Consider the following 15,681-nt stretch of genomic DNA (forward strand, 5'->3'; position numbering starts at 1 on the left):
CTCCTCTGAGTGGTAAGTCAACAACGGAGGTGTCCTGGAAGACTTGACTATTCTAGCAGACTGAAACGACATTGTTGGATTTGGTTTCAATTATGCTTTATTTTATTTGTAATTCCTAGTACCACTTCATGTGAATTGTCCCCTATAGATGGTTTATAGATGTTTAACTATATACAGTATCAACCAATTGTTCCACTAACTATCCACGACTAACTCTGAACCTCTTCTCAGGTGTGTTTTGGATCTGAATGATGTTGTTCCTAATGACGTCCTCAGGGGCTCCCCTGCTGCTCCTGTTCATACAGGCCACCACTGGTCATAGCTCAGGTAACATGGTTGATGGTCTTGGTCATTTGGTATTATGTGTTTCAGGTCCTTGTGTTTAAGATCTGGGCAGAGTTCAATTTTCATCATAGTAGTTGACATTTTTTCTGAAGGTCTTGTTAGACATACATAATTATGGTACATGATACTGTGGCTAGTAGCCTATGCTTCATCAGAAACTCTCTTTTGTCCGTTCGGTCAGATGTCAACACCACCTCTCCAACACAGGTGTCGACAGCATCGCAGACACTATGTTCTCAACAATGACATCCGATACAACATCAGCAATAGCCAATAGTCAAGTCAGATTGGTCAACGGTCCTAACTCCTACTTCGGACAGGGGAACGGGACGATCTGGCTGGATGACGTTATATGTACAGGCAGCGAGTCTAATCTCACAAGGTGCAGTCACAATGGGTTTGGATTACACAACTGTGGACATCACGAAGACGCTGGTGTCGTCTGTTCAGGTAGGAGTATTGTTTTTTAAGCTTCTTTATCAATTATTTTTCGATCAACAACCTTAGTAAAGGTTTTCTGGATACAGGTAGATCACCATCCTGGTGTCTTATGGTTTAAACCCCACAACTGATTTCACAACCATAAATACGTCAAGAGAAGCAAGCACACATTTTTAGGAAATGTCCTTTTCTCGTTTATGTATTCATTTTCCTCATTTTTTAAATGTTTATTCTATTTGGACCCAACCTCCACTTCTCCCATCCCTTTATAACCCAACCTCCACTTCTCCCATCCCTTTATAACCCAACCTCCACTTCTCCCATCCCTTTATAACCCAACCTCCACTTCTCCCATCCCTTTATAACCCAACCTCCACTTCTCCCATCCCTTTATAACCCAACCTCCACTTCTCCCCATCCCTTTATAACCCAACCTCCACTTCTCCCCATCCCTTTATAACCCAACCTCCACTTCTCCCCATCCCTTTATAACCCAACCTCCACTTCTCCCCATCCCTTTATAACCCAACCTCCACTTCTCCCATCCCTTTATAACCCAACCTCCACTTCTCCCCATCCCTTTATAACCCGACCTCCACTTCTCCCCATCCCTTTATAACCCAACCTCCACTTCTCCCATCCCTTTATAACCCAACCTCCACTTCTCCCCATCCCTTTATAACCCGACCTCCACTTCTCCCCATCCCTTTATAACCCGACCTCCACTTCTCCCCATCCCTTTATATTTACATTTTACATTTTAGTCATTTAGCAGACGCTCTTATCCAGAGCGACTTACAGTTAGTGAATACATATTTTTTTTATACTGGCCCCCCGTGGGAATTGAACCCACAACCCTGGCGTTGCAAACGCCATGCTCTATCAACTGAGCTACATCCCTGCCGGCCATTCCCTCCCCTACCCTGGACGACGCTGGGCCAATTGTGCGCCGCCCATGAGTCTCCCGGTCGCGGCCGGCTGCGACAGAGCCTGGATTCGAACCAGGATCTCTAGTGGCACAGTTAGCACTGCGATGCAGTGCCTTAGACCACTGCGCCACTCAGGAGGACAACCCAACCTCCACTTCTCTCCATCCCTTTATAACCCAACCTCCACTTCTCCCCATCCCTTTATAACCCAACCTCCACTTCTCCCATCCCTTTATAACCCAACCTCCACTTCTCCCCATCCCTTTATAACCCAACCTCCACTTCTCCCATCCCTTTATAACCCAACCTCCACTTCTCCCCATCCCTTTATAACCCAACCTCCACTTCTCCCCATCCCTTTATAACCCAACCTCCACTTCTCCCCATCCCTTTATAACCCAACCTCCACTTCTCCCCATCCCTTTATAACCCAACCTCCACTTCTCCCATCCCTTTATAACCCAACCTCCACTTCTCCCCATCCCTTTATAACCCAACCTCCACTTCTCCCATCCCTTTATAACCCAACCTCCACTTCTCTCCATCCCTTTATAACCCAACCTCCACTTCTCCCCATCCCTTTATAACCCAACCTCCACTTCTCCCATCCCTTTATAACCCGACCTCCACTTCTCTCCATCCCGTTATAACCCAACCTCCACTTCTCCCATCCCTTTATAACCCAACGTCCACTTCTCCCATCCCTTTATAACCCAACCTCCACTTCTCTCCCTCCCTTTATAACCCAACCTCCACTTCTCCCCATCCCTTTATAACCCAACCTCCACTTCTCCCCATCCCTTTATAACCCGACCTCCACTTCTCCCATCCCTTTATAACCCAACCTCCACTTCTCCCCATCCCTTTATAACCCAACCTCCACTTCTCCCCATCCCTTTATAACCCAACCTCCACTTCTCCCCATCCCTTTATAACCCAACCTCCACTTCTCCCATCCCTTTATAACCCAACCTCCACTTCTCCCCATCCCTTTATAACCCAACCTCCACTTCTCTCCATCCCTTTATAACCCAACCTCCACTAGGGACTTCATTATTATAAAATTGTGTAAAGTAAGTTTGTACTGAACTCCTGTCTTTAGCTACATCAGGTGGCAGCAACACCACAGCAGCACCACCTATCTACTGGAACACCACAACAGGAACAGCCCGACCAACCAACCAAACAACCACATTGGCAGGTAACGCCACGGAACCAATAACAGGGTGGCAAGAGCAATCAATCAAATGTATTTATAAAGCCCTTTTTACATCAGCAGACATCACAAAGTGCTATACAGAAACCCAGCCTAAAACCCCAAACAGCAAGCAATGCAGATGTAGAAGCACACCCAGACGCTTGCCCTGTCCGAATACCTATACTAGCGTACTACATACTTAAACTGCATACTATGTACTCATCGTTGCATACTATTTAGCACGTACCATTTAATAAGAAGTATGCAGTATGCAGTATGCCACAGCTGCAACGCAGTAGAAGCTCCTGACTGGCTGCGTAGATGGGGCGGGGCCGAGTGCAGGTGAAGTTTTCCAAATTCAACAGACATGCATCGCATTAACCAGCCTGATAATAGCTCATTTCCAATTTGATTAATTTCTCTAAACTCTGAATAGAATAGGAATGGAGTTATAGGCCTACTAAGGCGGGTAGAGGCAGACTATCACATTCGGCCTATACCATAGCCCACATAGTCCATCTATCATATTTAAAATATAATTTGGTTCCATTTCAATATATTATTAGTAAAACCAAAGTGTTGTAACATATATAATTAGCTTAGTACACAGTGGCGTGTATTCATGGATGCCAAGGGAAGCCAGGCTCCCCAAAACATTGGCAAATAAAAATATTAACATATACATTATTTTGTCTTTCGTCTCTCTGTGTTTCATACATTTCCTTCAATTCGCAAGAGGCTTTATGTATCTCACCGGTTAAAGCATCCGAGTGAACGAAACAGCGCCCCTCTGTCTCAGTATGCGTAGCATATCTATCTGGTGCCGTCTGGTCAGAAAGAGTATGACATTGTTGCCGCCAGTAGCATTGAATGCAACGGAAACCAGCGAGCATTTGGCCTCCCTTCATCAAAAAATTTAAAATTAAAAAATAATAGCCAATCAGCGTTGAACTAAACTGAGTGAGCCCAGCTGTGAATGGTCCTGGTCAACCAAAATAAAGTGTCAAGGGAAGCCAGTTTGGATTTGGCTTCAGACCAATCACATCACAAGCCAAACATCAATATTGACAGAAAAATTGAATTGTTGCATCTCGTTGTGTTGTTGTCCTTCGGTGGCTAGCTAGCTAGCTAGCAAAAATGGGCCCATTCCTAAATTAGCCATGGATGGAGATAGAGATTTGGATTTTACTTAATTCTCTGTACTGGCCAATGATTATAACGATTCTGTTCCAACCATAAATTAATACATTGTGGCCCTGGCCTGAGAGTATGGAAGATCAACATATAGCTAGATGTAGTATGCTAATGTTAACTAGCTGGCCTGGCGTATCGTTTCCCATGAAAGGAAGTTAGGCTAGTGAGCAAGTATATTAGCCAGGTAGCCTAGGACAACTGAAACTAAAAGCACGTACTGTATGACAGAGTCATACACGATTTAGGCAACATGAAAGAGGAGGATGGCATTGGCGTTTCTCTACAAGTAGGGTGAGTCAACATGTTTTTTCTACTTGCACGCGCGCACGCACGCAAAAAGCCTAATTCAATATTTAATCAAATTATTGTTATATAAAGAAATGTATACCTAAAATAAAAAATTAAATAGTCAAATAATCCATGGTTTGACCATCTTAAAACAATTCCATATGACAGCTTAGAACAATTTGTTGGGCCTTCCTCTGACACCGTGTCACGCTCTGGCTCCGGGACTGTGTATTTTGAGCCAGGGTGTGTTCATTTGGTTGTGTTGTATTTGGTTGTGTTTCATTGTTTGGTCGTGTGACTCCCAATCAGTGGTAACGAGGGTCAGCTGTCGGCTCGTTATCTCTGATTGGGAGCCATATTTAAACTGTCAGTGTTCACCTTAGTGTTGTGGGTTTTTGTTCCTTTACGGTCATTGTAACTGTGGACTTCACGAATCGTTTATTGTTTTGGTTTTTGCACTTTAATATAATAAAGTCATCATGTTCGCTCAACACGCTGCGTATTGGTCTGCTCCTTTTGAAGACGATCGTGACAGAAAAACCCACCAAGATGGGACCAAGCAGCGTGTCCAGGAGCCGTCGCCAGGGAGATCCCTCACAGATCTCCTTCGCCTCCTGGACTGGGTCAAGCCGAGTGAGGAGGAGAAGGGCTTGACACTATGGCAGAAGGGCGAGAGGCTGGCGAGGGATATGGAGACCTGGTCCACGGGTAGGAGAGACGCCCCGAAAATTTTTAGGGGGGGGCTCACGACGTCGGACCAGCAGGAGGCCGCGATAGAGCGGCCCAGTGGGTTGCTGGAGAAGGCCGCCGGGTTACGGGGGCCACTGGTCGAAGAGGGGATGGAGGAAGTAGAGGCACGGCGAGAGGTACTGGCGTGTGTTGCCAGTCCGGTCCGGCCCGTTCCAGATCCCGGTGTAGGGCCAGTGGTGTGTGTCCCTAGTACAGTCCGGTCCATCCAAGCTTCCCGCACCAAGCCAGTGGTGTGCGTCGTCAGTCCGGCACGGCCCGTGCCTGCTCTCCGCATCAAGCCTGTGGTGCGTCTCGTCAGCCCGGCTCTGCCCGTTCCTGCTCTACGCACCAAGCCAAAGGGGTGCGTCGCCAGCCCAGCCCGGCCTGTCCCTGCTCTACGCACCAAGCCAAAGGGGTGCGTCGCCAGCCCAGCCCGGCCGGTTCCTGCTCCACGCATCAAAACTACGGTGTGCGTCGCCGGCCCAACCCGGACTGTTCCTGCCACTCGCACCAGGCTAAGGGTGCGAGTCGTCAACCTGGGTCAGCTCGTTCCGGCTACTCGCACCAAACCAAGGGGGCGAGTCGTCAACATGGTTCAGCCTATGCCTGCTACGCGCACCAAGCCAGGGAGGCGAGTCGTCAGCCTGAGGAGGTCCGTTCCGGCTCCACGCACCAAGCCGAGGATGCGTATCGTCAGCCAGGTCCGGTCCGTCCCTGCCTCACGCGCCAAGTTAGGGGTGCGCGTCATCAGTCCGGATCCAGCCAGCTGGGTTGGATCGGACCGGGGCCATTACGGGGGGATGGATGTAGGATGGTGGTCAAGCCCGGAGCCAGAGCCGGAGCCGCCTCCGAGGAGCAACACCCACCCAGCCCTCCCCTATTTGGGTTCTTTGAGGCGCGGTCGCAGTCCGCGCCTTTAGGGGGGGGTACTGTCACGCTCTGGCTCCGGGACTGTGTATTTTGAGCCAGGGTGTGTTCATTTGGTTGTGTTGTATTTGGTTGTGTTTCATTGTTTGGTCGTGTGACTCCCAATCAGTGGTAACGAGGGTCAGCTGTCGGCTCGTTATCTCTGATTGGGAGCCATATTTAAACTGTCAGTGTTCACCTTAGTGTTGTGGGTTTTTGTTCCTTTACGGTCATTGTAACTGTGGACTTCACGAATCGTTTATTGTTTTGGTTTTTGCACTTTAATATAATAAAGTCATCATGTTCGCTCAACACGCTGCGTATTGGTCTGCTCCTTTTGAAGACGATCGTGACACACCGCCTGATATAGAGGTCCTAGATGGCCGGGAGCTCGGCCCCAGTGAGGTACTGGGCTCCGTACCACCCTATGTAGCGCTTTGCAGTCAAGGGCGGTGCATTTCCCATACCAAGTGGTGATGCAGCCAGTCAAGATGCTCTCGATGGTGCAGCTGTAGAACTTTTTGAAAAGTGTGCATCGAATTCTACTAGATGAAAAGCAGAAATCAGTATAATGTCCTGGCATTTAAACCATACTCGATTTTAGAAAATTCACATAATCTAAAACATTTTATTTTTGAATAGTGAGAATGCATCATGCGCGATTGCATTGTTTCCCACTATTCGTTGATTTCGGTGGCGCATCCCCATATCGAATTGATCAGCTGTTGTCAAAGCCGAAATTAGCATGACATCCGGGCATTTAAAATATACTTGATTTTTGAAATGTTGTATACTATTAAACTTGTTTTCGCATACTCAAACGGACTACTATTTAGGACGCAAGCATGGGTATTCGGACACAGACACAGTTTTTTTTGCATTCCATCCTTTTTATCTGTAGAAAGTTTGCTCTTCTTGTATAAAATGCACCTACAAATCCGACAAAGTTGTAACTTGACTGAAGGGAATTATTTCTTTGTCAGATGCCCCGATCAGATTGGTCAACGGTCCTAACTCCTGCTCTGGGAGAGTGGAGGTCTACCACAGTGGTAGCTGGGGGACGGTGTGTGATGACTTGTGGGACTTGAGTGACGCCCAGGTGGTGTGTAAACAGCTGGGCTGTGGGGAAGCTCTGTCTGCACCACCTGAAGCCCACTTCGGACAGGGGAACGGACAGATCTGGTTGGATGACGTTCTCTGTTCTGGAAGGGAGTCTTCTCTCACACAGTGTGGCCACCTAGGGTTTGGGTCACACAACTGTAATCATGGTGAAGACGCGGGTGTTGTCTGTTCAGGTAGGAGTATCGTTCTTTAACTAACCTTCTTTATAATTCGGTACTCTTTTTGACTGGCTATAACCAGAGGCCATAGTAGTTGTTTTGGCCCAACCTCCACTAGAGCCTGTAGTTTTTTAAGACTATGAAGTAAGATTGTTCTGAACTCCGGTCTTTAGCTTCGTCAGGTGGCAGCAACACCACAGCAGCACCACCAATCTACTGGAATAATACAACAGAGACACGAGGACCAATCTACCCAACAACCCCATCGGTAGTTAACTCCACGCCAGGGTGGCAAGGTGAGAGGAAAAAAACATGTTTTTCTGCATTTCATTCTTCTATTTTTAGAAAGTGCTGTCTTGTTTTTGTGTAAAATTACACTTCAAGACATATTACACTTAACATTGCACTTAAAGACAGGCTTGCACAAACAGGTTGTGCTTTGGCACACAGACAGTATGTGTGAAATGCTTATGAACATCTCAATGCAAAGTATCACCTCACTTTTATGGTTTGTTAATTTAACAAAATGTGTTAAAATACCTTCACCTCGGACAATGCAGAGCCCAAGAATGAATCAAAGGGAGAATGTAGGGGGTCTAAAGCCTCCTATTCATTCTCATTCATTCTACCCCTCTCCCAGCAAAATAACTGCATTTTACAACCACCTTTGTCTTTGAAGATCTACACCTTTTCAAATAAAATCTCTGCGTACATGCCTGACCATCTCAAGTGTATCACAACCTTCTATTTAATTAGACAAACAACTAATAACAGCTATAACAGAATACAATCGTGGATACCATTTTCATGTCTCTGTGTCCAGTATGAAGGAGGTTAGAGGTAGTTTCACAAGCCAATGCTAACTAGTGTTAGCGCAATGACTGGAAGTCTACAAGAACAGTTAGCATGCTAGCTATTCCTGTTAATCAGACTCTGGGGAAGTAGATAAATATCTTCATTGCCAAAATCTTGAATTCCCCTTTACCATGGAGGAAATTACAGTCTTTGGCTCTAATTACAGGGGGTTTTCTACACTGCTCAAAAAAATAAAGGGAACACTTAAACAACACAATGTAACTCCAAGTCAATCACACTTCTGTGAAATCAAACTGTCCACTTAGGAAGCAACACTGATTGACAATAAATGTCACATGCTGTTGTGCAAATGGAATAGACAACAGGTGGATATTATAGGCAATTAGCAAGACACCCCCAATAAAGAAGTGGTTCTACAGGTGGTGACCACAGACCACTTCTCCGTTCCTATGCTTCCTGGCTGTTTTGGTCACTTTTGAATGCTGGCGGTGCTTTCACCCTAGTGGTAGCATGAGACAGAGTCTACAACCCACACAAGTGGCTCAGGTAGTGCAGCTCATCCAGGATGGCACATCAATGCGAGCTGTGGCAAGAAGGTTTGCTGTGTCTGTCAGCGTAGTGTCCAGAGCATGGAGGCGCTACCAGGAGACAGGCCAGTACATCAGGAGACGTGGAGGAGGCCGTAGGAGGGCAACAACCCAGCAGCAGGACCGCTACCTCCGCCTTTGTGCAAGGAGGAGCAGGAGGAGCACTGCCAGAGCCCTGCAAAATGACCTCCAGCAGGCCACAAATGTGCATGTGTCTGCTCAAACGGTCAGAAACAGACTCCATGAGGGTGGTATGAGGGCCCGACGTCCACAGGTGGGGGTTGTGCTTACAGCCCAACACCGTGCAGGACGTTTGGCATTTGCCAGAGAACACCAAGATTGGCAAATTCGCCACTGGCGCCCTGTGCTCTTCACAGATGAAAGCAGGTTCACACTGAGCACATGTGACAGACGTGACAGAGTCTGGAGACGCCGTGGAGAACGTTCTGCTGCCTGCAACATCCTCCAGCATGACCGGTTTGGCGGTGGGTCAGTCATGGTGTGGGGTGGCATTTCTTTGGGGGGCTGCACAGCCCTCCATGTGCTCGCCAGAGGTAGCCTGACTGCCATTAGGTACCGAGATGAGATCCTCAGACCCCTTGTGAGACCATATGCTGGTGCGGTTGGCCCTGGGTTCCTCCTAATGCAAGACAATGCTAGACCTCATGTGGCTGGAGTGTGTCAGCAGTTCCTGCAAGAGGAAGGCATTGATGCTATGGACTGGCCCGCCCGTTCCCCAGACCTGAATCCAATTGAGCACATCTGGGACATCATGTCTCGCTCCATCCACCAACGGCACGTTGCACCACAGACTGTCCAGGAGTTGGCGGATGCTTTAGTCCAGGTCTGGGAGGAGATCCCTCAGGAGACCATCCGCCACCTCATCAGGAGCATGCCCAGGTGTTGTAGGGAGGTCATACAGGCACGTGGAGGCCACACACACTACTGAGCCTCATTTTGACTTGTTTTAAGGACATTACATCAAAGTTGGATCAGCCTGTAGTGTGGTTTTCCACGTTAATTTTGAGGGTGACTCCAAATCCAGACCTCCATGGGTTGATTTGATTTCCATTGATAATTTTTGTGTGATTTTGTTGTCAGCACATTCAACTATGTAAAGGAAAAAGTATTTAATAAGATTATTTCATTCATTCAGATCTAGGATGTGTTGTTTAAGTGTTCCCTTAATTTTTTTGAGCAGTGTATATAGAACATTCTTAGGCAGGCCATCTAAGTGGGCATTTTCAAGATGGAAAAAACATTTTAGTGTCAACTTACGACCAAAACTAGATAGAAAGCAGAAAAGATATTGAACTATTTGTATGTTTAAATAATACCATCTTTGAGAACTAACAATCAAATAAAAGCTAGACAGTCAGGCATTCATTTTTAAACTGCTAAATCTGCTCTCAGCTCAATGAAAAAATGTGTAGAATTGCAGAAAGTTTGCTTTACAACAGCAACATTTTCTCCACTGCCATTCGGAAAAGTATTCAGACCCCTTGACTTTTTCCACATTTTGTTACATTACAGCCTTATTCTACAATTAATTAAATTGTTTTTTCCCCTCATCAATCTACACACAATACCCCATAATGACAAAGCAAAAACTGAAATATTATATTTACGTAAGTATTCAGATCATATACTCAGTACTTTGTACAAGTACCTTTGGCAGCGATTACAGCATCTAGTCTTCTTGGGTATGACGCTACAAGCTTGGCATACCTTTATGTGGGTAGTTTCTCCCATTCTTCTCTGCAGATCCTCTCAAGCTCTGTCAGGTTGGATGGGGAGCGTCGCTGCACAGCTATTTTCAGGTCTCTCCAGAGATGTTCGATCGGGTTCAAGTCCGGGCTCTGTCTGGGCCATTCAGAGACTTGTCCCGAAGCCACTCCTGCGTTGTCTTGGTTGTGTGCTTAGGGTTTTTGTCCTGTTGGAATGTAAACCTTCACCCCAGTCTGAGGTCCTGAGAGGTCTGGACCAGGTTTTCATCAAGGATCTCCCTGTACTTTGCTCCATTCATCTTTCCCTCGATCCTGACTAGTCTCCCAGTCCCTGCCACTGAAAAACATGACACCACCAGACGTGACGCTTGGCATTCAGGACAAAGAGCTCAATCTTGGTTTCATCAGACCAGAGAATCTTGTTTCTCATGGTCTGAGAGTCTTTAGGTGCCTTGTGTCAACTCCAAGCAGGCTGTCATGTGCCTTTCACTGAGGAGTGGCTTCCGTCTGGCCACTCTACCATAAAGGCCTGATTGGTGGAGTGCTGCAGAGATGGTTGTCCTTCTGGAAGGTTATCCCATCTCTACAGAGGAATTCTGGGGCTCTTGTCAGAGTGACCTCCCCTTACCAAGGCCCTTCTCCCCGATTGCTCAGTTTGGCCAGGCGGCCAGCTCTAGGAAGAGTCTTGGTGGTTCCAAACTTCTTCCATTTAAGAATGATGGAGGCCACTGTGTTCTTGGGGACCTTCAATGCTGCAGAAATGTGTTGGTATCCTTTCCCAGATATGTGCCTCGACACAATCCTGTCTCGGAGCTCTACAAACAATTATTTGACTTGGTTTCTGCTCTGACATACGCTGTCAACTGTGGGACCTCATATAGACAGGTGTGTGCCTTTCCAAGTCATGTCCAATCAATTGAATATACCACAGGTGGGCTCCAATCAAGTTGTATAAACATCTCAAGGATGATCAATAGAAATAGGATGCACCTGAGCTCAATTTCGAGTCTCACAGCAAAGGGTCTGAATACTTATGTAAATAAGGTTTTTTTTTTTATACATTTGCAAAAATGACTAAAAACCTGTTTTCACTTTGCCATTATGGGGTATTGTGTGTAGCTTGATGAGGAAAATGTTTTATTTAATCCATTTTAGAATAAGGCTGTAACTTAACAAAATGTGGAAAAAGTCAAGGGGTCTGAACACTTTCCGGATGCACTGTATCTTTCTAGCTAATAGGCTATGTTAGAGTTTACACTTCCTCTTCCTGTGAGGAGGCCAATCTGTCTACCAAATCTAATCATTTTAAAATGTTGATTAAATTATATTTGCCATTATCATTCACCTGATGATAAGACAAGACGTGAATGTTTTTTTATCTTCTAACATATGATGGGGGTCCTGGGTCGCCAGTTTGCCTGGCGGGGGTCCCTGGGTCACCTGTTTGCCTGGGCAGGGGTCCCTGGGCTACAAAAGTTTGAAAACCCCTTACATAGATAATCTAATATTCTGTTTCTGCAGTTCAGACAACAGGGAGTACTGCCATTTGTCATCAGGAGCTGAGGTCTGGTCCCAAAAGTCTCAAGAAGCTTTCTCTCCTTGTCTCCTTAACGTTATGGTTCCCGTTGTCTGGGAAACAACAGGAAGCTGTGGTGAAAGGTGGGCTAATTTCCTCTCCTCTTCTTCTTCCTCCCAGGGGCTAGGTCACAGTGGGTGGAGGTGGAACCGGAAGTGATGTCATATCCTGGCCAGACGGTTAACCTGCGGTGTTCCTTCACAGGAACACTACAACCCACACAGGTCAGTCACACAGGAAGTTGTGTGGACTAATAGATACAGTATATTCAGATGTTTTTCCCAAGTAAATGTACAAGAAAATACAGAAGAGTAAGAGTAGCCATATATGGATGTGTTTTTATTTGTTTCCCCCTCCATTGACTGGTTTGTTGTGTGCTATTAATTAATACTACACAGGTGTCCTGGATTTTTTCGTGCCTCACCTTCCCATATCCCACCTCCACCTCTGCAGGTTAAAACCTTGTCTGATGCAGCTTAATTGGTATTATAAGTGGTATTGTCAGATCAATGGTGTTCTTGTTAATGCAGAGGTTTTCCTGACCAAATGACGTGACCGGGTTAAACAGAAAATGTCAGAACCATATAAGGTACATTTATACTGAACTCCTGTCTTTATCTCTGTCAACATCACCACCTTTCTACTGGAACACCACAACAGAAACAGCAGGACCAACAATCCAAACAACCACATTGGCTGGTAACACCACAGCAATTACACCAATGACAGCGTGGCAAGGTGAGTGTTAAGAAAGTGTTGTGTAAGAAAGTGTTGTGTAAAATGCACTTACAATTCAATTGTAACTTGGATAAGTGTTGAAAAGGGCTGAAGCCTCTGAGACTATTACACTGGTTTGAGTAGGCAGAGATATGGAGATTGTTCTCCTTCCTATTAGAGAGATGGTGAGAGAGCCAATTCCTCAGTTTAGGGTTCTTTATTGTTGATTGGAGATTAAAGGTTCACTCTTCTGTGCCATTATCACCCAGCTATGATTATCCAATGAACTATCCATTTATCCAGATCACAATGTGGTCTGGAAATAATAAACATGAATACAATGGCATCAATACTAGGAAAAGGCACATATTAATTTAGCAATAATGAAACAAGATACTGTAATAATATGATGACTGAAACGAAAATACAGGTAGCTAGCTACAAGAATAGCCTGCTAACAATGACTGGCAAAATGTAGCTAACAATGTTACAGAGCTAGCATAAAAACGAGATACATAAATGCTGTAATAATGACAAAAATATGATTTAACTATTGACAACTTTGTCAGTAAAACATTGACAAACAAGGGCTGTACTCACAGTTTGGTATTCACGCACAGTGATGGGTAAAATAGTTAGAAAATAATAATGTGCAAAACCGGAGATTCTAGCCACAACAGCAGATGGCGACCTACACTTGGTAATGAATTGAACACCGCAGGCTGTGACGTCTAGCTGTTACAATAAGTCACTCTGTTTTTTTTTTCGTTTTTTTTCCTTTGTCAGATGCTCCGATCAGATTGATCAATGGTCCTAACTCTGGGAGAGTGGAGGTATACCACATTGGTAGCTGGGGGACGGTGTGCGATGACTCGTGGGACTTGAGTGACGCCCAGGTGGTGTGTAGACAGCTGGGCTGTGGAAGAGCTATGTCTGCACCACACCAAGCCCACTTCGGACAGGGGAATGGGACAATATGGATGGATGACGTTGGATGTACAGGCAGCGAATCTAATCTCACAAGGTGCAGTCACAATGGGTTTGGGAGACACAGCTGTAATCATGGTGAAGACGCTGGTGTCGTCTGTTCAGGTAGGAGTATCACTCTTTAATGATCCTTATTCATAATTTTTTATCATTCAATCAAGAACTTCTTTAAGGCTTTATGGATATAGTTAGATCACCATTCTGGTGTCTTATTTTTAGACCAGGGTAAACTCCGGGCCCTGGCTATAACCAGGGCCTGTCGTTTTTATTCCAGATTATCTTTCTTGTTGGGGGGGGGGGTCACACAGTGTTTTCTTGGTAGTCTTAAACACACACATGGTTATGGGCTTAAAGTACCCAGGCTCACGTTGACTTCAGGTGATTTACTCCCTAAATGTATACCCTTTCTCTCTTCTCTCTCATTCCTCACTTTCTTACCTTCCTCCCATTTTTTCTCAGACTCAAGAGCGTCCTTCCATCTCAGGCCCAGAGCTGGTGTGTGGGCGGAGCCTCCTAGAGGTGGGTCTCAGCCGGGCTGGTCTGGAGACTGCAGATCTGAACGCGTTCTCTGCTCACCTGGCTGACCTCCGCTGCTCCTCCCATCAGGAGGCTAACGGAACAGTGTGGTTCCAGGTGGAGCGCAGGGAGGGCAGCTGTGGAAACACATTGACGGTGAGGAGTGAGAACACTGACTTCTGTCCCTTTTCAATATTCTCTTTTCTTACGATCAATTAACTTCAACTGAAGGGCAGTTCATACTGTATCTGTCAGTTGTTCATTAATATTTAGAAAACTGTAAAGTCAGATCCAGGATGCTGAATGGTTGATAGCTGTTAGTTATTCCCGATAATCCTGGGGAGAAATAATTTTAACAATTCCATTTGAATTATCAATGCGCATCCACTGTCCCACAGCTCAGCTAGTCAATTCATTAACTTAATCTCCACTGGAAAAAAGCGTCTAGACATTATTTCCCCATGCCTAGCTTTTTGTTTACAACTGTGGGAGTTTGTCTAAACCTTGCTGCCTGCCTCTCTGAAACTGGCCAGGTGGTCTGGACAAACTCCTGGCTCTACACATGAATAATGTGTAATGTGAATAATAACTCCTAGCTCTACACATGTGTAATGTGAATAATAACTTCCAGACATGAATAATGTGTAATGTGAATAATAACTCCTAGCTCTACACATGTGTAATGTGAATAATAACTTCTATACATTAATAATGTATCATGTGAATAATAACATCAACACGTGAATAATGTGTAATGTGAATAATAACTTCAACACATGAATAATGTGTCATGTGAATAATAATTTCCATACTTCAGGGAGACATGACCGGGTCTTTATTATATTATATTTTAATATATTATGTTATATTATATTATGTCCACCGGTCATGTTGTTAATGTCATCCCAACTGTCGTCCTCTCTTCATCTATGTTCCAGACCAACAGCACCCATGCCATCTACTCCAACAGTTTATTCATCTACCAGGTGCACAATGTGTCCTTCACCCGGCCTGTGAGCATACCTTTCTCCTGTGCCTATCCGCTAGACACAAAGAGCAGCCTAGATGTGGCCATCGTACCCTACCTACCGTGAGTGGAGACGTCACTTTACAGAAAACAATACAAACACCACACCACAACACACTACACCACATCACACCACACAACACACCACATCACACCACACAACACACCACAACATTGTAGTCCCACCCCATCTGTGTTACACCCTGATTGTAACACAGATGATTGTAGTCCCCTGTAGCTCAGTTGGTAGAGCATGGCGCTTGCAACGCCAGGGTTGTGGGTTTGTTTCCCACGGGGGGCCAGTATGAAAATGTATGCACTCACTAACTGTAAGTCGCTCTGGATAAGAGTGTCTGCTAAATGACTAAAATTAAAAAATGTAAATTAGTCCAAGATTCTAACAATAGTCAGTCAGATA

General features: G+C 45.5%; 1 protein-coding gene across 1 annotated transcript; it reads left to right on the plus strand.

The window, feature by feature from the left end:
* Positions 1-263: 263 nt before the first annotated feature.
* On the plus strand, positions 264-14,237 carry LOC311139943 (scavenger receptor cysteine-rich type 1 protein M130-like; the record flags this gene model as incomplete). Its single annotated transcript, XM_084174940.1, has 7 exons — positions 264-327; positions 2,818-2,916; positions 7,014-7,325; positions 7,484-7,606; positions 12,137-12,259; positions 13,520-13,757; positions 14,180-14,237. 7 exons carry the CDS (start codon positions 264-266, stop codon positions 14,235-14,237), a joined length of 1,017 nt encoding a protein of 338 aa, XP_084031066.1.
* Between the last annotated feature and the right edge of the window lie 1,444 nt (positions 14,238-15,681).

This window comes from Coregonus lavaretus, assembly GCF_964263955.1.
Source record: "Coregonus lavaretus genome assembly, chromosome: 2".
Classification (NCBI taxonomy): Eukaryota; Metazoa; Chordata; class Actinopteri; order Salmoniformes; family Salmonidae; genus Coregonus; species Coregonus lavaretus.